This window comes from Dendrobates tinctorius, unplaced genomic scaffold, assembly GCF_039654945.1.
Source record: "Dendrobates tinctorius isolate UK_male_01 unplaced genomic scaffold, ASM3965494v1 ptg000063l, whole genome shotgun sequence".
Taxonomy (NCBI): Eukaryota; Metazoa; Chordata; class Amphibia; order Anura; family Dendrobatidae; genus Dendrobates; species Dendrobates tinctorius.
The window spans coordinates 21,955,546-21,976,037 of record NW_027361731.1 but is presented as its reverse complement, the minus strand read 5'-3'; the positions used below and the strand labels follow the sequence as shown (position 1 = coordinate 21,976,037).

General features: G+C 47.7%; 1 protein-coding gene across 1 annotated transcript in view; it reads left to right on the top strand.

The window, feature by feature from the left end:
• Window positions 1-286: 286 nt before the first annotated feature.
• LOC141094306 (uncharacterized) overlaps window positions 287-20,492 on the top strand; it is a 35,868-nt gene continuing 15,662 nt past the window's right edge. Inside the window, exons 1-5 of the mRNA XM_073580142.1 lie at window positions 287-424; window positions 17,421-17,600; window positions 17,683-17,806; window positions 17,890-17,987; window positions 18,111-18,201. Coding sequence (XP_073436243.1) covers window positions 347-424; window positions 17,421-17,600; window positions 17,683-17,806; window positions 17,890-17,987; window positions 18,111-18,201 — 571 coding nt within the window. The 5' untranslated portion in view covers window positions 287-346. The remainder of the gene's footprint in view (window positions 425-17,420; window positions 17,601-17,682; window positions 17,807-17,889; window positions 17,988-18,110; window positions 18,202-20,492) is intronic.

The following is a 20,492-nucleotide window of genomic DNA, read 5'->3' as shown; positions in this document are numbered from 1 at the left end:
CGGTGTAAGGGAAATTGAGGAGTCGGAGTCGCAGGTTTGGCTTACCGACTCCACAGCCCTGGTGAATATGCCGACGTTCCTCCTCGGAGGGAGAGGAAACCGGTGTCCCTGCATGGAGGGAGAAGGAAGACCATGAAGATGCGCCTATAATGGTGTTACAGTCTGAACTCTACATTTTACGTTATTGCTCTCAACTAGCAGCACCAACCCAGTAATTTGTTTGTTTTTTTTTTCCATAGTATTTTGTATGATTTTACATAATCTCACCTTCTTTCCATTCAGGTTCCTGATAAATTTTATCTTTCGCATTGACATCTACTACAAAAACTGTCTTGACCTTTCAAGGATGGATATGGACAGAGACAAGATGGCGGAGAGGATATTACACCTCACCCTAGAGATCCTCTTCTGGCTTACTGGAGAGGTGAGAGATTCTGATAACATCAAATGTCATTGTAACTTTTAATCAATTAGTGTTAGTAGCTGTGCAATTTTACAGTAGAGGGAATAACAACAGGATTAGAATAAACAAGAAAGTATTTCACTATTTAACGTTAGTGTTCTTTTCACGAAGGTGGTGCACCCAGTCTTGGGAGTCACCGCGTGAGTTCTCTTTCAAAGCGCTGGCCCTACCGGAGGTCACCGGTTTTCCCATTTCCCCTAGGACGCATGTCTCTTCCTGATGCAGTCTATTAAAGCCTAGTGAGCCTCCCATACATCAACTGGCCCACTCCCAACCAAACCTGTACTCCAAGTCCCATCTGATCTCGGTACCGTTGATGATAGCTGGAAGTGACGGCCCTGCTTGCTTACACCGTTCCTCCTCAATCGCAAGCTTGCTTCTCCTTTCGCAGAAGTCTGAGGACGTCTCTCAGGCTCAAGGCGGAGAGGACTAGGCGTCAGATCTTGACAGGCGTCATAGGGCCTCGGAGACTTGCAGCTTCTGGCTCTGACCAGTGTAAGCCATTCTCTCTGGGGAATCCAGACCTTGCCAGGTGGTGAACAACAGATGGGTCGTGTAAACTCCCCTCTGAGGCCTTCAACGCTGGTCTCAACGCGGTGTCTCTGGAGCATGTCTGCTTCGCTCCATTTCCTGGCACCAAATCTCCTCATGGATGGGTGCGCAGAGCTTTTATAGCAGGGAAGTCTTTCCTGTGGGTCACCTGATCCAGTCCAGCACATGAGGTCACTCCCCTTGCAAACTTTCCAGCATAGCTTGGTACCACTTGATTTCAGCTGGCTAGCAGATGGCAGTCTCTTCTCATCAATGGCACCTACTGCTTAAATCCTCTAGATATGTCATGGCTTTTTGTTACATTCCTCCCCCCTTTTTGCTCGCCAGTCTTTGGGCAAGTGTAATTTTTTCGAGTTCAAAGTTTCCCCACAGGTAGGTCGAGTTCGGCCAACAATTGAATGCACTCCTTGGTCTTCTGCTGCATGTGGGACCAGACAGTTAGGGGGACTTCTGGTGTTGGCTCAGTCCTGCTGAGGTGTAGAGGTGCAAATGGAGTACTTGGAAACTCAGCCACTAGAGGTTTTAAATTGATTACAAGTTAGTTTTCTCTCCCACTCGAGAGTGATAACGGCATCTCCGGTGAACTCATTGGCACTGCAAGCCATTCTTCCTCTTCCTCTAAAAGTCCACTTTGTGTGACTTCAGCCACGTCTGTTGGGAGCCCTTTATTGTTACAGTCTTCTGCTTCAGAAGAGCAGGGTCGCAGCATATTCCTGTGCAACACCTGAGGTGTTACGATGTCATCTCCCTCAGGAAAAACCTTGTAGACTGAGTTATTCGAGTGAATCTTCCTCACCACTTGATAGGATACCGTCCTCCAACGATGATCCAGCTTGTTCCCGGGTCATTTGGCCTGCACCAATACACTGTCCCATGGCTGAAGTTGTCCTCCTGACTCTGGGGATCGATTTGAATATTCCACTTCCCAAAACTTCTGCTCAACCAGGTTCTGGATTTGTCAATTCCTTACATACAATACAGTTCTGTCATCACTCGCTCCCTGGAAGCAGGCCCCTTGGTCAGAGTGAATTCGCTTTGGGCATCCATATATGCGAATGAAGTCCTGACAGATGGCTATGGTTGCAGCTTTGACTGATCCAGGGTTGGAGTCACCACCACGAACTTGGTGAAGTGATCAGTCATCACCAAGCAATACCCGTAGCCATTGTGAAGATCCGATCATCAGAGGTTCGAATAGCCTGAATAGCAGCCCTCTGTTCCAGGGTTTGTTCAGCTCACACCGGTGACATATTCATCAAACTCTTTCGACCTTCTGCCGCAGTCATTGCAGCCACCAAAAGGTCTTCTCTACACTGAAGTGGGCACCCCTCTCAGGAGCTTCTTTAGCCAACTGTACTATCAGCACTTCTGGAGCCATCACTTGCCAGTTAACATCGAATTCTTGAGGGATCATAGAATCATAGAATCGTAGAGTTGAAAGGGACCTCCTGGGCCATCTGGTCCAACCCCCTGCTCAAAGCAGGATTCGCTAAATCATCCCAGTCAGATGTCTGTCCAGCCTCTGTTTGAAGACTTCCATTGAAGGAGAACTCACCACTTCTCGTGGCAGCCTGTTCCACTCATTGATCACTCTAACTGTCAAAAAGTTTTTTCTAATATCTAATCTGTGTCTCCTCCGATTCAGTTTCATCCCATTGCTTCTAGTCTTTCCTTGTGCAAATGAGAATAAAGTTGATCCTTCTACAATGTGACAGCCCTTTAGATATTTGTAGACAGCTATTAAGTCTCCTCTCAGTCTTCTCTTTTGCAAACTAAACATTCCCAAATCCTGCAACCTTTCCTCATAAGACAGGGTTTGCAGACCGGTCACCATTCTGGTCGCTCTTTTCTGAACTTGCTCCAGTTTGTTGATGTCTTTTTTAAAATGTGGTGCCCAAAACTGGACACAATATTCCAGATGAGGTCTGACCAAAGAGGAGTAGAGGGAAATAATGACTTCACGTGATTTAGACTGTATGCTTCTGTTAATACATCCTAGAATTGCATTTGCCTTTTTTGCTGCTGCATCACACTGTTGACTCATATTCAGTCTGTGATCTATTAGTATACCCAAGTCTTTTTCACATGTGCTGTCACTTAGCCCTATTCCTCCCATTCTATATATGCTTTTTTAATTTTTATTGCCCAGATGTAGTACTTTGCATTTCTCCCTGTTAAAAACCATTCTGTTAGTTGCTGCCCACTTCTCCAGTTTATTTAAATCTTTTTGAATCCTCTCTATCTCTTCTCTAGTATTAGCTATCCCTCCTAGCTTTGTGTCATCAGCAAATTTAATCAGTTTACCCTCAATTCCTTCATCTAAATAAATCGTTGATAAAGATGTTGAACAATACAGGGCCCAGGACAGATCCCTCTGGTACCCCACTTGAGACATTCTTCCAACTGGATGTGCAGCCATTTACGACCACTCTTTGGGTCCGATCACTAAGCCAGTTATGAATCCACCTAACAGTTGCCTTGTCCATTCCATACTTAGTCATTTTTTCAATAAGGATTGTATGAGAGACTTTGTCAAATGCTTTGCTGAAGTCAAGATATACTATATCTACAGCATTTCCTTGATCCACCCAATCAGTGATACCGTCATAGAAGGAAATTAAGTTAGTCTGACATGACTTATTAGTTACAAACCCATGCTGACTCTGTTTAATCACTTCATTCTTATCCAGGTATTGACATACATGTTGTTTAATAATTTGTTCAAAGATCTTTCCTGGTATAGAAGTCAGACTCACCGGCCTATAGTTGCCTGGGTCCACCTTCTTCCCCTTTTTGAAGATAGGAAAAACATTTGCTCTTCTCCAGTCTTCTGGCACTTCTCCTGTTCTCCAAGAATTTTCAAAGATTATGGAGAGGGGTTCAAAAATTTCTTCTGCTATCTCCTTCAGTACTCTGGGGTGTAATTCATCTGGACCTGGAGACTTGAATTCATTTAGGTTAGCTAAGTGTTTCCTCACTATCTTTCTGTTTATAGATATCCTGGATTCTTCTATTCCCTTAATAGGACAGTGAATAACATTTGATGTTACATTTCCTTTCTGAGAGAAAACAGATGCAAAATAGTTGAATCCTTCAGCACATCAGGCCATCTTTCAGGAAGAGCCTCTCCCACTGGCCCAAATCTGCAGGGTACATGGGGGTGAACAAGCCCTAGCTTCCTGATTAGGCCTTTGCACCAGAGCGACCCCCTTCCTCAACCTTGCCAGCTCCGGATCGGACTATTGCAGATGTATCCACTCGTCCTTTGAACGGCCAAGAATTTGAGTGGGTCTGGGCTCTTCTGTAGACTCCTGAGTGGTTACCATGGTCACGGTGAACTGCATAAAATCTCATCACCCTCAAGCTCTTCATCTATGTCTGTTCAGCCCAGCTTGGGTGACATGGAACAAGTCGTCTGCGTGCGTATTCTGGGACAGATAGGCGATCTTGTACTGGTATTTAGACATCCTTGCAACCCACCGCTGTTATAGTGCTCTCAGCTTTGCATTTTCTAGGCAGACCAGGGGGTTGTGTCAGTCCACATGTGTATTTCTGACCCCGACAAATACTCCAGGACCAGCAAATTCAGTTTGAATGAACTGTAATTGTCCGGATTCTTCTCTGTGTCTCTCAGTGACCTACTGGCATACATGATCACCCGCTCTCTTCCTTATTGTACCTGAGCCAATACTCCCCCCAGTCCTTATAGGCTTCCATCGGTGTACAGCACGAAGGGCTGTGAGAAGTCAGGGTAGGCCAAGATTGTGGCATCTGTCAATGCCATCTTCAATGACTGAAATGCTTCCTCTTGTCATGGTCCCCATTGAATGGGTTGACGTTTGGGTCCCCCAGCCATGCCCCGCAACAACTCATTGAGTGGTGCTACAATCTTGGCAAAGTCCCTTATGAACCTGCGGTAGTAACCAGTGTAGTGCCGTGGTATCGCACTTAGCCAGTGATGATGTGGTGATCGAACAAAGTTCAAAGAAAAAGTCTCTTTAATATGTTTATTTCACACAACATGAATGTCCAACTCATAACACCACAGCACATGATATCCTCCGGTTCGCAGTTGGGCACATATCCTCTTTATTACAGTCACTAAACACGCTAGTCCTCCTCTGACTAGTTGCCGTGGGCGACTGCACTGCTGTGTTAATGTTTTACTCAGCTTTACACAATCCATTGTATCCTCCGGATCCCAACTGGGAACCATATCCTTCAGTTTACAGTCACAAAACATGCTAGTCCTCCTCTGATCTGTTACTGTGGGCGACTGTACCGCCGTGTTAATGGCTCTTTACTCACAGCTTTTCACAGGACACGACCTCCTTCAGTTTACAGTCACTAAACACGCTGGTCCTCCTTCGAGCACAGGACAGTCTACCTCCGGTTCACCTCTGGGCACAGGACTGTCCACATCCGAGACTCGTTACCATGGGCGACTGCACCGCCATGCAAGCTTTGGGTGCCAGGTGTCTCAGCTCCCCTGGCTGTTTGACTCCACTCGCCTGTGTTCCCTCACACAGGTGGGAGGGCTGTGTTCACTCACACAGGTGGAGGGCTGTACTCCTCTAAACACCAGACTGACCCTGACACACCTATACCCTTTACTGCAGGGCTTTTTAACTAGAATCTGTGGCTTCAGCCACATAGAGAACCCGGGTCGGGAATTAAACGGACTGCACGACTATCATCCTGCAGTCTGTTTCAAAACACCAAAACCCAAAGTAGGTTTTTCCCTATATCTGCCTTGGACAATTAGCATGTCCAACACCTATACTCACTTTTAGTATTCACTGCAACATCAGCTGTGCCTGCAATGCCCTCTAATGGCCTCCATATGCCTCTGGGCGCATTCTAGGGGAAAAATACAGCGACCCCTACCTGTAACACCAGTCACTGCCTCACACTGGCTAGCACTAGGTAATCTCACAGTTGTCTCAGGTCGGTAGGCGTGGGCCACTTCAGTACTGCAGCCACCTTCTCTGTGGCGGGGTAAACTCACTCACTAGATACTGAATAGATGACACTTCTGGGGCTTTATTTTTAATCCGTGTCTTTGAAGCCGCTGCAGCCGGTGAAGATGCTCTTCAAATGTGTCGGAATAAATGATTGTCATCCAGATAGATCAAAGTGGCTTCAAAGTTCAAAGCATCTTTCCATCAAAAGCTGTAAGGTTATTGGTACATTCTTCTGTCCAAAAGGCACCCAGTTGAACTCGAACTGGCCCACAGGGAGGGCAAAAGGTGTTTTCTGGCCGTCCTTCTCAGCTACCAGGACTTGCCAGTAGCCACTGGCTAAGTCAAGAGAGGAAAAATATTTGGCTTTTCCTAATGCAGATGGGGACTCCTCAATTCTCGGCAAGGGATAGGAGTCCCGTACAGTACACGTGTTCAACCTTCGGTAGTCCACGGAGAAACTCACGCAGGGTACCATCCTTTTTCCGAACTAACATGATGGGGGCCACCCAGGGACTCTGGCTCTCGCGGATCACGCCATTGCGCAGCATGTGGGCCAACAGTTCTTTCACCTCCTGTTACATCTGAGGTGGGAACTGCCGATACCTCTCTCAAATGGAAGCAGTGGTTGCTGTAGGGATCTCATGAAGAATTGCATGGGTGCACCCCAAGTCATCTTCATTCTGTGCAAACACCTCTCGATATCACTGCAATAACTGTTAAACCTGCCCAACTTACTTCGAGAAAAACTCTGTGAGGTAGCTGCCGGGTGCCACTCCAGGGTGGTGTCTGGCTGTGGCTGCTGATCCCACTCGGGAACAGGACACCTGGACAGGTGTGAGTGACAAGCAGGCTGAGACACAGGGCAAGCGGACACGGCTGAGACACAGGGCAAGCAGGCACGGCTTGGTACACTGGCCAGCAGGCACGGCTTGAAGACACAGGGCAGGCGGGCACGGCTTGGAGACACAGGACAGGCGGGCACGGCTTGGAGACACAGGACAGGCGGGCACGGCTTGGAGACACAGGACAGGCAGGCACGGCTTGGAGACACAGGACAGGCAGGCACGGCTTGGAGACACAGGACAGACTGGCGTGGTATGAGAAGGGACAGGTAAGGACCTGTTCACACAGTAGGTGTAGGCAGGAAGGAGTGGTGTATGTTGGAACAGGATTTGGACCTGTTCACACAGGAGGTGCAGGTATGGATATAGGCTGGAGTGTGGAGTAGGCAGAGCCGTAGGGGTGCGTAGCAGGCTGGGCTGCCAGGGGGCCGTTCAGGCAGAGCGGCTAGGGGGCCGTGCAGGCAGAGCGGCTAGGGGGCCGTGCAGGCAGAGCGGCTAGGGGGCCGTGCAGGCAGAGTGGCTAGGGAGCCGTGCAGGCAGAGCAGCTAGGGAGCCGTGCAGGCAGAGCGACTAGGGAGCCGAGCAGGCAGAGCGGCTATGGAGCCAGGCAGGCAGAGCTGCAAGGGTGCAGATGCACAGACAGTGCTGCGAGGGTGCAGATGCACAGACAGTGCTGCGAGGGTGCAGATGCACAGTCAGAGCTGCGAGGGTGCAGATGCACAGTCAGAGCTGCGAGGGTGCAGATGCACAGTCAGAGCTGCGAGGGTGCAGATGCACAGTCAGAGCTGCGAGGGTGCAGATGCACAGTCAGAGCTGCGAGGGTGCAGATGCACAGTCAGAGCTGCAAGGGTGCAGATGCACAGTCAGAGCTGCAAGGGTGCAGATGCACAAACAGAGCTTCAAGGGAGCAGATGCACAAACAGAGGACACAAGGAAAGACACAGCAGGGAAGGAAGCCACAGACAAGGAGAAAGGGAGACTAAGGTAGGTCAGAGTACAGACAAGGTACTGGGACCAAGACTCAAGGGCCAGGATATTCAGCCTCCTGGCAGGCGGACAGAGAAGTACTAGGCAAGGTACCAAGACACAGGAATATGCAATAAGAGCCTTCAGAGAAGGCAAGACATAGGACAGGGCCTGGCTAACTCAGCAGCAAGGAGCTAACTGAGTTTAGACATTGCACAGGCAATGTTTCAGTGGGTGTGGCGGAACTAAATAGTCAAGGGCTCTAGGTGATTGGTCAGGGACAGATTAGACAGGTGCACCCTGACTGCATAAGAACCAGAGAGTTCTGGCGCCGCCCCCCCTGTACACACATAGCAAGGAAACATACAGAAGAGCAGAGGCACAGAGCAGAGGGCTGGCAAAAGACAGAATTCACAGCATGACCCGGAGCAGTGAGTAAGTTGATGTGCGGGGGATGGGAGGCCATGCAGTGACACCAGCAGGGTTGTTACAGTCTGTCTCCCTGTCTTTGGTTTCTTTCCCTGCTGTGTCTTTCCCTGTGTCCTCCCTTTATGCGTGTGTTCTGCACTCTTGCGGCTCTGTTCGTGCTCCGCTCTCTTGCGACTCTGCCAGCTCTACTCTTTAGGCTCTGCCAGTGCTCCGTACTCTTGCGGTTCTGCTTGATTCTGGTTCTGCTGCTGCAGAACTCCTTCCTGCTCTACTACTCTTCTCCGCAGTCTTGTGGCTCTGCTCGTGCTCTGCTGTCTTGCGACTCTGCCTGCTCTGTACTCTTCAGGCTCTGCCTGTGCTCCCTACTCTTGTGGTTCTGCTTGGTTCTGGTTCTGCTGCTGCAGAACCTCTTGCTGCTCTACTATTTTTCTCTGCAGCCTTGCGGTTCTCCTCCTGTGTGAACAGGTCCAAACCTGTTCCGTCATACTCCACTCTTTCCTGTCTGTACCAGTACTAGCACCTGCTTGCCCTGTGTCTCAGCCGTGCCTGCCTGCCCTGTGTCTCAGCCGTGCCTGCCTGTCCTGTGTCTCAGCCGTGCCTGCCTGTCCTGTGTCTCAGCCGTGCCTGCCTGCCAGTGTCTCTGCCGTGTCACCGTCTCCCCAAGTGGGATCAGCAGCTACAGCCAGACACCACCCTGGAGAGACACCTGGCAGCTGCCTGCCGCACAAGCCTGACCTCACCATCAGAGGCTCCAGTGAAAACCAAGGCAGCTGTCTTGGTCACGCCCCTTCCAGGGTAGTCTGCTTTGTGGCACAGTGGGGCCACACCCCCCTGGCTCATGCCCACCAGTCACGGCGCAAGCGTGACATTTCTTGCCTGGCTTGGTTCACAGAATGGTCCGCCATCTCTATGTCTGATGTTGTATCTTGCCGAATACGCCAAAAGTAATGCAGGTGGCTGCATGCAACGAGCAGAGATCACAAGGTGGAAACAGCGAAGGCTTGATGTAATGCTATTTACAGTGTGTTGCGAAAATATTCTGTCATGATCCCAGTGCAGGGTTTGACCTGCACGTCAGGGGTTAATGTCTTGAGCTCAGTGCAGGCTTTGACCTGCACACCTGGGGTTAATTATTGTGGCCTCTCTTTGGTTCAGGCAGAGCTTTTTTATTGCTCTGAGATACTCCAATCCCTGTCAGTTATACTTTTGCCTTTGGCCGAGTGTTGTGACCCCTGTGTGCCTGTTCATTGTCTTATAGTGATGTGGAAATTTATAGCTGGGTAAATTTACCCCTGTGTGTACTGTGGCCTGCCCAGATTAGACAGAGTCTTATTGAGCGCTCAAAGAAGGAAAGACGCCAGACTTGGTTGGCAGCAATACCTCCCAGCAAAACTCTGGAAGTTTATTGAATATACTTGGTTTTATCAGTTGTACAGAAAGGAGTGGTTACTCATTAACATAAAGGCTTTACTTCTTAGCTAATTGGTCAGTTTTAATGCATAAACATATATGGGCGTCGACCTAAGGTGACTTAAGCATCAGATGATATACTGCTCTTTGTCTTACAATGTCAGCAATGTTCTGATATCGGCTGGCACATCTGGCCTAAACTTCCTCTTTCTATGTCCTGGTTAAATATCACAAGACAATGCTATCATAAGATACCATCTGCTCCCCAGACTCTCTCATGGGGGGCAGTAGGTCATTTCCACCAACTAGTTACAAGGTTCAAACTGTGAATATGTATCTGTGTGCAGTATATATGAGCATATAGCAGTATATAGCCTATATAAGAGAACATGAGTATATAGCCTATAGCAGAGAAGTGAGATCTATATGAAATACATATATATTTCCATAACAATAGCTTGCTTATATGGTTCTGTCCCCCGTTGTGAGTTTGCCTGTTGATTCTGTACTGTATATCTGCTTCTCTGGTTTCTGACTTCTTGGCTACGTCTTGACTATCCGTTCTGTCTTGCCCTTTGGTAATTGTCGTGCTATCTTGTGCTTTGACCCCGGCCTGATCTGGTTTATTTCCCTGTCTATGCCTATTAGTAACTTTGTTCCGTAGTTACCATTCTAGGAGTTTTTCTGCAGCTCCTAACTCTTGGAAGTTTAGGCCACGCCCCCAGCAGTCACATGCTTCAGGTCCTGTGGGTCTGAAGCACACATCTCTGCTGCTGCCCGCTCCACAGGTATCTCTGAGCACAGGTTGTCTTACTCAGGATATGCGCACTGGCTCAGTGAGCAAGTGCAGTGCGATGTTCCTGACATTATAACTGACCGTGAACTTTTTTTTTTTTTCTCTCCTCACTTCTGTAGCATGGACACAATGCATGCCTTATCTGAGCAGGTGAAATGCTTGACTCAGTCGCTGCAGACGCTTAGTTTGGAACACCAAGCTCTGGCCCAGTCCCAACGGCAGGTTGCGGACTCGGTTCAGGGGGTGCTTTCCGCAGGCTTTCAGCAGGTGGGGAATAGAGATGTTATTTTAGTCCCACCCGAATCCCCGGTTAAGTTACCAGATACGTTTGCTGGTGACAAAAATGAATTTAGAGCGTTTAAAGAGGGCTGTAAGCTCTTTATCTCCTTGAGACCCCGCTCCTCTGGGGATGAGAAACAGAGGGTGGGGGTAGTTATGTCCCTCCTTAGGGGGTCCCCACAAGCCTGGGCATTTTCTCTTTCCTCTTCTGCCCTGGAGAGAATGACTGGATGCGTTTTTTGAGGCCTTAGGGCTTATTTACGATGAGCCAGATAGAGTGCGTTTGGCTGAGGAGAAGGTAATGAGTGTCTGTCAGAGGAAGCACTCGGCCGAGTGGTTCTGTTCTGAATTTAGGCGTTGGGCAGCTGAGGTTTCTTGGAGTGATGCCGCCCTTTGGGGGCTGTTCCGTAGAGGCCTGTGTGAACGTCTGAAGGATGCCCTGGCACTCCATCCTCCACCTGACTCCCTGGAGGATGCCATGACCCAAGCGGTTCGCGTAGATCGCAGACTGCGGGCAAGAGGTGTTATGCAACTTGAAACATCATTATTCTCTAGTGGAGTTGAGACCCAGACTCCTCCGGTGGCTATGGAGGTGAGCGCTGTCACCTGTGAGGAAAAGGAAAGAAGACGCCGCCGGGAGAAGCAGTTGTGCTTCTATTGTGGGGAATCTGGACATTGGAAGAAGGACTGCCCCTCCTGTCCGTCATCCTCCAAGGTGGCGGGAAACGACTAGATCTGGGTAGTAGTCGAGGAGGCTACCCAGACCTTCAGGTACCTTTTTCCTCACTTGCAAAAATTGTGCTTCGGGTGGAACTGGAACTTGGTGATGGTCCTGTTCAGACTACCGCCTTTGTTGACTGTGGCTCTGCTGTTAACCGGATTATGACTCTTAATAAGATAGGGACAGTCAGGCTTCAGGATCCTGTTAAACTTGTGGCAATTAACTCGTCCTTTCTTATCCGGGACGGTATCTGTTTCAGGTCTGAACTTTTTTCTCTGAAAGTGGGTTCCACTCATGTAGAAAAATTAACTTGTCTTGTGTTAGATAACTTGCCTGCAGGACTGGTACTGGGGATGCCTTGGCTACAACGCCATAATCCTACCATTGATTGGGTGACGGAGGAGATCACTCAATGGGGATGTAAAGATAAGTGTTGTAACCTGGGGCCTCTTGTTAACTCTGTTAAAACCGTATCTGTGTCGTCTGTCGGTCTGGAAAGTATTCCGGAGTACCTAAGGATTTCGAAGACGTATTTTCCGAAAGTGAGGCTGAGACGCTGCCACCACATAGACCCTACGATTGTGCCATTACCGAACCAAGTTACCTAAGGCTCGATTGTTCAATTTGTCTGGGCCTGAGCGCCAAGCCATGAAGGAGTACATAGCTGAGAGTCTCCACAAAGGGCATATCAGGCCATCTGTGTCACCCGTGGCAGCAGGATTCTTCTTTGTGAAGAAGAAAGATGGTGGTTTGCGGCCATGCCTCGACTTTCGGGAACTTAACAAGATAACGGTTAGGAACACTTATCCACTTCCCCTCATACCAGACCTATGTAACCAGTTATCTGGGGCCCAATGGTTCTCCAAATTAGATCTCCAGGGGGCCTACAAAATGATAAGGGTTCGGGAAGGGGACGAGTGGAAAACTGCGTTCTTCACATTTGAGGGACTCTTTGAAAACCTGGTTATGCCCTTTGGGTTAACTAATGCCCCCCGCTATTTTCCAGAACTTTATCAATGTTGTGTTTTCTGACCTGATAGGCCATTTTGTTGTCATTTATTTGGATGACATTTTGGTGTATTCCCCGGACAGTCAGTCTCACTTACAACATCTACAGACAGTTCTCCAGAGACTCAGGGAGAACCACCTGTTTGCTAAATTGGAAACATTTTCATTTTTCGTACAGGAACTGTCTTTTTTGGGGCTGATTGTATCTTGTGAGGGGTTTTGTATGGACCCTAAGAAGGTGCTGGCGATCGCAGACTGGGTTCAGCCTCACGATCTCAAGGGGCTCCAGCGCTTCTTGGGATTTGCAAACTATTACCGGAGATTCATTAAAGGTTTCTCTCAAGTGGTTAAACCACTCACAGATCTTACCCAGAAGGGGGCTGATGTAAAAAATTGGTCGGAACTCGCTAAGGAGTCCTTCTCAGCTCTTAAGAAATGTTTCCTGTCCGCCCCGGTGTTGGTCCAGCCAGATCCGTCCTAACCATTTATTGTGGAGGTGGATGCTTCTGAAGTAGGGGTGGGGGCAGTGTTGTCCCAAGGTCCGACCACCCTTACTAATCTCAAACCCTGTGCCTTCTTCTCCAAGAAGTTCTCATCCGCCGAGAGAAATTATGATGTAGGCAATAGAGAACTTCTTGCGGTCAAGCTGGCATTCGAAGAATGGAAGCAATTTTTGGAAGGGGCGGCTCACTCTATCACTGTTATCACGGATCACAAAAATTTGGCATACCTTGAATCTGCTAAGAGGCTTACTCCTAGACAAGCCCGTCGGTCACTTTTTTTTCTCGCTTTCAATTCTCCATTACTTTTCGACCAGGGTCCAAAAATGTTAAAGCGGATGCCCTGTCCAGAAGTTTTGACCCGGTGTCTCCCCCCGAGCCACCGTCCTCCATTCTTCCCCCAGGGGTGGTAGTGGCGGGGGTCTCATCAGAGTTGGAACAAGAAATTTTGAGGGCTCAGTTCCTAGCTCCGACGACCAGGCCAGGGGATAAATTGTTTGTTCCGGATTTATTGCGGCCTAGACTTCTGCAGGAGTTTCATGAGTCTAGGCTGAGTGCTCATCCCAGTATCACGGCCACTAGAGAGGCAGTAGCCAGGATTTTTTGGTGGCCTTCACTGGGGTCTGATGTCAAGAAATTCATTGCTGCTTGTGGAGTTTGAGCCCGTTCCAAAAGCTCGCATAACCGGCCGGCTGGGGAACTCATACCGTTACCGGTTCCTGATAGGCCATGGACTCATCTCTCCATGGATTTTATTACCGGTCTTCCACCTTCCAGGGGCAATACCGTGATCTGGGTGGTGGTGGATAGGTTTTCAAAACAGGTCCATTTCATTCCCTTGGCAGCATTACCCTCAGCAGAAACATTGTCAAGGTTGTTCGTGTAGCATGTGGTCCGATTGCATGGGGTACCCCTGAATGTGGTGTCTGACAGAGGTGTGCAGTTTTTGGCCAAATTTCGGAGTGCATTCTGTATGAAATTGGGCATCTCACTCTCCTCGTCGGCATATCACCCGGAGAGTAATGGTCAGACGGAACGCACCAATCAATCCCTGGAACAAATTCTCAGGTATCTGACCTCCGCCAGACAGGAGTATTGGTGTGATGCGTTACCGTTGGCGGAATTCGCTTTTAACAACCCGGTGAGTCAGTCCACCAACATGTCCCCATTCCTAATCAATTACGGGTTTAATCCTCATTTTGGGGAGTTTTCACAGGTGGATTCCGGTTGTCCAGGGGCAGAAGGGTCCGTCCAACGGTTAAAAAACCTCTGGGCTTAAGTCCAGCGTAATATCTCTCAGGCCCAGGGGAGGTACAAATATTTTTCTGACAAAAAGAGGGCCCCGGGACACATATTTCAGGTGGGGGAGAAGGTTTGGTTTTCCACACGTAACATCAACTTGAAGGTACCGTCAGCTAAATTGGGACCAAAGTTCATTGGGACCAAAGTTCATTGGTCCGTACGAGATTGTGGAGATAGTCAACCCGGTGGCATATAGGTTGCATCTACCCGCCTCCTTAAAGATATCCAATGTGTTCCATAAATCTCTGTTGAAACCCGTGTGGTCTGTCAAGGAGGACTCCGAGTCTTTTGTTCCTCCAGTGTTGGTGGAGGGTCACTTGGAGTATGAGGTTGGACATATTGTGGACTCTCGGCGGGTGCGCCGCTCTTTGCAGTATGTGGTCCACTGGAAGGGATATGGACCGGAGGATCGCTCGTGGGTCCCTGCTCACTCTGTACATGCAGATCGCCTGGTTTGGGCTTTCCATGCCAAGTACCCGGGGAAGCCTGGGGGTCCAGAGGCCCCCCGTTGAGAGGGGGGTACTGTCATGATCCCAGTGCAGGGTTTGACCTGCACGTCCGGGGTTAATGTCTGGCTCAGTGAACAAGTGCAGTGCGGTGTTCCTGACATTTTCGGCTCCCTGGAACTTTTCAACCTTTTCCCACATATCATGCTTCAAACATAAAGATACCAAATGTAAGTTTTTGGTGAAGAATCATCAACAAATGGAACACAATTGTGAAGTTGAACGAAATGTATTGGTTATTATTCGGCCCCTTTACTTTCAGTGCAGCAAACTCACTTCAGAAGTTCATTGTGGATCTCTGAATGATCCAATGTTGTCCTAAATGACTAATGATGATAAATATAATCCACCTGTGTGTAATCAAGTCTCCGTATAAATGCACCTGCTCTGTGATAGTCTCAGGGTTCTGTTTGAAGCACAGAGAGCATCATGAAGACCAAGGAACACAACAGGCAGATCCGTGATACTGTTGTGGAGAAGTTTAAAGCCCGATTTGGATACAAAATGATTTCCAAAACTTTAAACATCCCAAGGAGCACTGTGCAATCAATCATATTGAAATGGAAGGAGTATCATACCACTGCAAATCTACCAAAACCCGGCCGTCCCTGTAAACTTTCATCTCAAACAAGGAGAAGACTTATCAGAGATGCAGCCAAGAGACCCATGATCACTTTGGATGAACTGCAGAGATCTACAGCTGAGGTGGGACAGTCTGTCCATAGGACAACAATCAGTCATACACTGCACAAATCTAGCCTTAATGGAAGAGTGGCAAGAAGAAAGCCATTTCTCAAAGATATCCATTAAAAGTGTCGTTTATAGTTTGCAACAAGCCACCTGGGAGACACACCAAACATGTGGAGGAAGGTGCTCTGGTGAGATGAAACCAAAATCGAACTTTTTGGCAACAATGCCAAACGATATGTTTGGCGTAAAGGCAACACAGCTCATCACCCTGAACACACCATCCCCACTGTCAAACATGGTGGTGGCAGCATCATGGTTTGGGCCTGCTTTTCGTCAGCAGGGACAGGGAATATGGTTAAAATCGATGGGAAGATGGATGGAGCCAAATACAGGACCATTCTTGAAGAAAACCTGTTGGAGTCTGCAAAAGACCTGAGACTGGGACGGAGATTTGTCTTCCAACAAGACAATGATCCCCAACATAAAGCAAAATCTACAATGGAATGGTTCACAAATAAACGTATCCAGGTGTTAAAATGGCCAAATCAAAGTCCAGACCTGAATCCAATCGAGAATCTGTGGAAAGAGCTGAAAACTGCTGTTCACAAACGATCTCCATCCAACCTCACTGAGCTCGAGCTGTTTGCCAAGGAAGAATGGGCAAGAATTTCAGTCTCTCGATGTACAAAACTGATAGAGACATACCCCAAGCGACTTGCAGCTGTAAACGCAGCAAAAGGTGGCGCAACAAAGTATTAAGTTAAAGGGACCGAATAATATTGCACGCCCCACTTTTCAGTTTTTGAATTTCCACCAAAATTTAAAATAGACAATAAATTTTGTTCAACTTCACAATTGTGTCCCTCTTGTTGTTGATTCTTCACCAAAAATGTACATTTGGTATCTTTATGTTTGAAGCATGATATGTGGGAAAAGGTTGAAAAGTTCCAGGAAGCCGAATACTTTCGCAAGGCACTGTATATACAACAGTAACTTTTAAACAATTAGTCTTAGTAGCTATGCAATTTAACAGTAGAGGGAATACCAGGTTTAGAATAACTAGTGAAAGACTTTCTTGTTTAATGTTATTGTCCTTTTCACAAAGGTGGTCGGCCCAGTCTTGGGAGTCACCAAGTGGGTTTTTACCCAAAGCTCTGGTTTTAGCAGGGGTCCCTGTTTTTTCCCGCTAAGCCGCAGGTCTCTTCCTAAAATAGTGTATTAAAGCCCGTTGAGCCTATAACGCACCAACCGGCCCCCTCCCAACCTGTAAGCCTAATCACAACTGGTCCGGGTACCATTGATGATAACTGGAAGTGACAGCCCTGCTCACTCGCACCATTCCTCCTCAATCGCAGGCGTGCCTCTCCTGTCGCAGTCTCTGCATGGGTCTTCTCGGCTTGACTATTGGCAGAAGTCTCTCAGGCTCAAGATGGAGAGGACTGGGCATCAGCTCTTGACAGGCATCGTCGGGCCTCAGAGACTTGACCAGTGCAGTACGCGTCTTCTGGCTCTGACGAAAGTAAGGCATTTTTGGGGATATCTTCTGGGGAATCCAGACCTTGCCAGATGGTGACCAACATCTGGGTGGCGTAGACTCCCCGCTGAGGCTTTCCTCCCTCGTCCCAGTGGTCTCTCTGGAGCATTTCTGCCCCGCTCCCTTCCATGTTGTCAAATATCCTCATGGATGGGCGTGCAGGGATTTAATACCAGGGAAATCTTTCCTGTGGTTCACCTGATCCACTCAAGCACACAAAGTCACTCCCCCTGCAAATGTTCCAGCATACTTTGCATACTTTGGTTCCACTTAATTTTGGCTGGGCAGCAGATGACAGCCTCTCCTCATCAATTGCACCTCCTGCAAGAGTTCTCCAGATATGTCATGGCTTCTTTTTACATCATTATCTATGAGAATAACAGATGGACAGAACTGGAGAGGTGAGGACTCTAGAAATGTCTGTAGTGATATTTATAAATATGTCTCTCCATAACCAGGATTACACAGTAGTGAAGAAGACCTTTAGTGAACGCTGTCAGGACCCTGTGTCTGAGGGATGGGGAAGACCCCTGAGTCCAATCACGGGGCCTCCACCTCACCCCCTGATACATGAGGACATCAATGACCAGAAGATCCTAGAACTCACCTATAAGATGATTGAGCTCATAACTGGAGAGGTGATACTGCTGGGAATGCTGGGACATTATACAGTAACACTATGAAGGGATTGGGGTATGAAGGTATCATTGTATGTGTCAGGTTCCTATACGGTGTCAGGATGTCTCCGTCTATTTCTCCATGGAGGAGTGGGAGTATTTAGAAGGACGCAAAGATCTGTACAAGGACATCATGATGGAGGTTCACCAGCCCCTAACATCGCCAGGTAATAGACAGGGCTAAATACACACGGCCTATAATTATCTGTAGGTATAGAATTAATTCAGACCCTGTATGTGTTTCCTCAAGATCTATCCAGTAAAAGGACAACACCAGAGACACGTCCCCGTTTTCTTCTTCCAGAAGACTGTAAAGAAGAAGATCCCAATGTTCCTCAGGATCATCAGGTAGATGGAGAGAAGTTGTCATGAGATCTCCCCTATGATGTGTAGATGGCTGTGAAGGTCTTGTGCTCAGGCTTGTTTTATCCACCAGTATTATGTTTGTGACTTTTACAATATTTGTTTCAGGGTGAAGATATGACCCATATTAATACTTTAATTACATATGTGAGGGGTGATAAGCGGTGTAAAGAGGAGATTCCTACATATGACTACGCAGGTAAGTAGTGATCACTAAATGCAGAGCAGTCACAGATACTACTGTAATTATATGTTGAATTTCTATCGGCCGTACCGGTCCTTGAAGGACAGTCAAGTGAGAAGCCAAACCGTTTTGAGGTTAACAAGAAATATGTAGGCAGATTAGCAAAGAATTTAGAAGTAAGGTTCGGTAATAATCTACTCAAAACCGGGTAACAACTTAGCTTTGGTAATAACAGATTGGCTAATTTGACTCTTACACAATGAACTAAGTGACCCTGTGAATTTAGTGCAGCATCTCCACCAGTGCAGCCAAGGACTATTTTGCGAAGGCTGGTTAGAAAAGTGACAGTGCAGGAGCGTGCCAGTATAAGAACATTACAGAGTAGTCATGGTTAAACGTGAAATGATGGCATATGAAGTTCTTCTATGTACAAAGTTGTTTCTCTATACCTTCTCTACCCAATTTATTATTGATACAACTCATCACGTAAAGTAGGGTATGAGCTAACTTGGGAAGAATAAACACGTATCTTGATGCAGCAATGAGCAAACTTTGTTGAAATGGCCATACTAGTGAGAATAAAGTTCAGCTGTTGTGAACACCTTTGACCTGGCTTCTGAGTGTGGGCTCCCTCTGGTGGTTGCTGCTGGTAATGGAGCTGGTCTGGCTGACAGAAGTCAATCACCTGAGGATGATGATTGTAGGTCAGGTGTTAGACTGGAGAGATTTAAGTGAGCAACCTTCCCTCAGTTGTTGCCGGTGAGTTGGTTTGCTTCCTGCGCATTTTGGAAGTCTACTTGCCTCCTTCTCCGTCCTGCATCTTTCAGAAAAGTTATTTGTCTGCTTGAATCTTTTTTGCATTTTGATTCATTTTTGCTGTTCTCTGATTTTGCTCTGCTGGTGCGAGTTCAGCCGGGTTCCCTGTTGGGACCTGTGCTGGACTCTGTTTCATATGCCACAGTTTGTGTCAGTCTTTTCTGTATCTCTAATCCCCTGTTATATCGATATCTTTGTTTTGCGTCCTGTTCACACCAGAGTTCTGATTTAGTGGGGGAGAGGTTGTGTGGCCTCAGTATTTTTGCATATGACACGTGTTGGATTTTTCTTAGGGTTTTTTGCGTGATTGCAGACAGTATCCTTTTCTGTCCTGTTCTATCTAGACAGTTTGGGCCCCATCATTTGCTTACTCTATTTTCTCCCTGTGTTTTGTGCTTCATCTTATCTCACCGGCAATATATGGTCGGGGGCTATCTATTCCTTTGGGGTTCTACTCCGGGGCAGTTTAGCTTTTCCATTTCTCTCTTCAGGCTTAGTTAATTCTTTGGCTGTGCCGAGGCGCCTAGGGCATCGTAGGTACGTCCCATGGCTAATTCTAGTTGCGTTAGTTTAGGGGTCTGCAATCCGCTAAGCTACCAACCTCTCTGGTTACCTAGCCTATTTACCTGCTGTCCTCCTCGTAATCATAACATTCAGCGTTATTTCTGGTGACAAGATCCCTATAACATAGCACAAAAATGTACCAATAAGAATGCCAACAACCCGGGCGTACAACGGGTTCAATAGCTAATCCTGGTATATGGTCACACATCCTTGTATGTGCTCCCCCAGCCTGCTATATGCTCCCCTAGCCTGGTATATGCTCCTCCAGCCCGGTATATGCTCCCCTAGCTTGGTATATGCTTCCCCATCCTGGTATATGCTCCCAAATCCTGCATGTTGTTCCATACATACATACATACAAACAATGACTCCTGTTATGATTGAGTCACCGTAGGAGGCAAAAATAGAAATGCTAGCTAAGTCCAGAAAACCAGAGAAGTTGGCAGCTATCGGATTGCAGACCCCTGAACCTATCAACACAACTAGCAGTAGCCGTGGGGGGCTCCTACGATGCCCTAGGCCCCTCGATCACAGCCGGAGGACTACATAGCCTAAAGACAGAAAGGGAAATCTAAACTGCCCCAGAGCAGACCCCAAAGCAAAAGGCAGCCCCCCACATATAATGACGGTGAAGCAAGAAGAAAGAACAAAACACAGACAGAAAGATAGACTGAGCAAAGATGGGGCCCAAGCTAGCTTAGATAGGAAAGGACAGGAAGGCTGCTGTCTGCAATCCGTGAAAAACCCTATGAAAATAAGAGCCAACAAACTGACAGTAAAAAAGGCCCTGAAGACGCTAGGCTTCAAAAAAGGCTATGTCAGTACTCAGGAATATTCTGAAGACAGAGCAACAGGCAAAAGGAGATTCAGCTCACCCCAGCAGGGAATGGCAGAATCCAGACAAGCAAGGAAAACAAAACACTAAT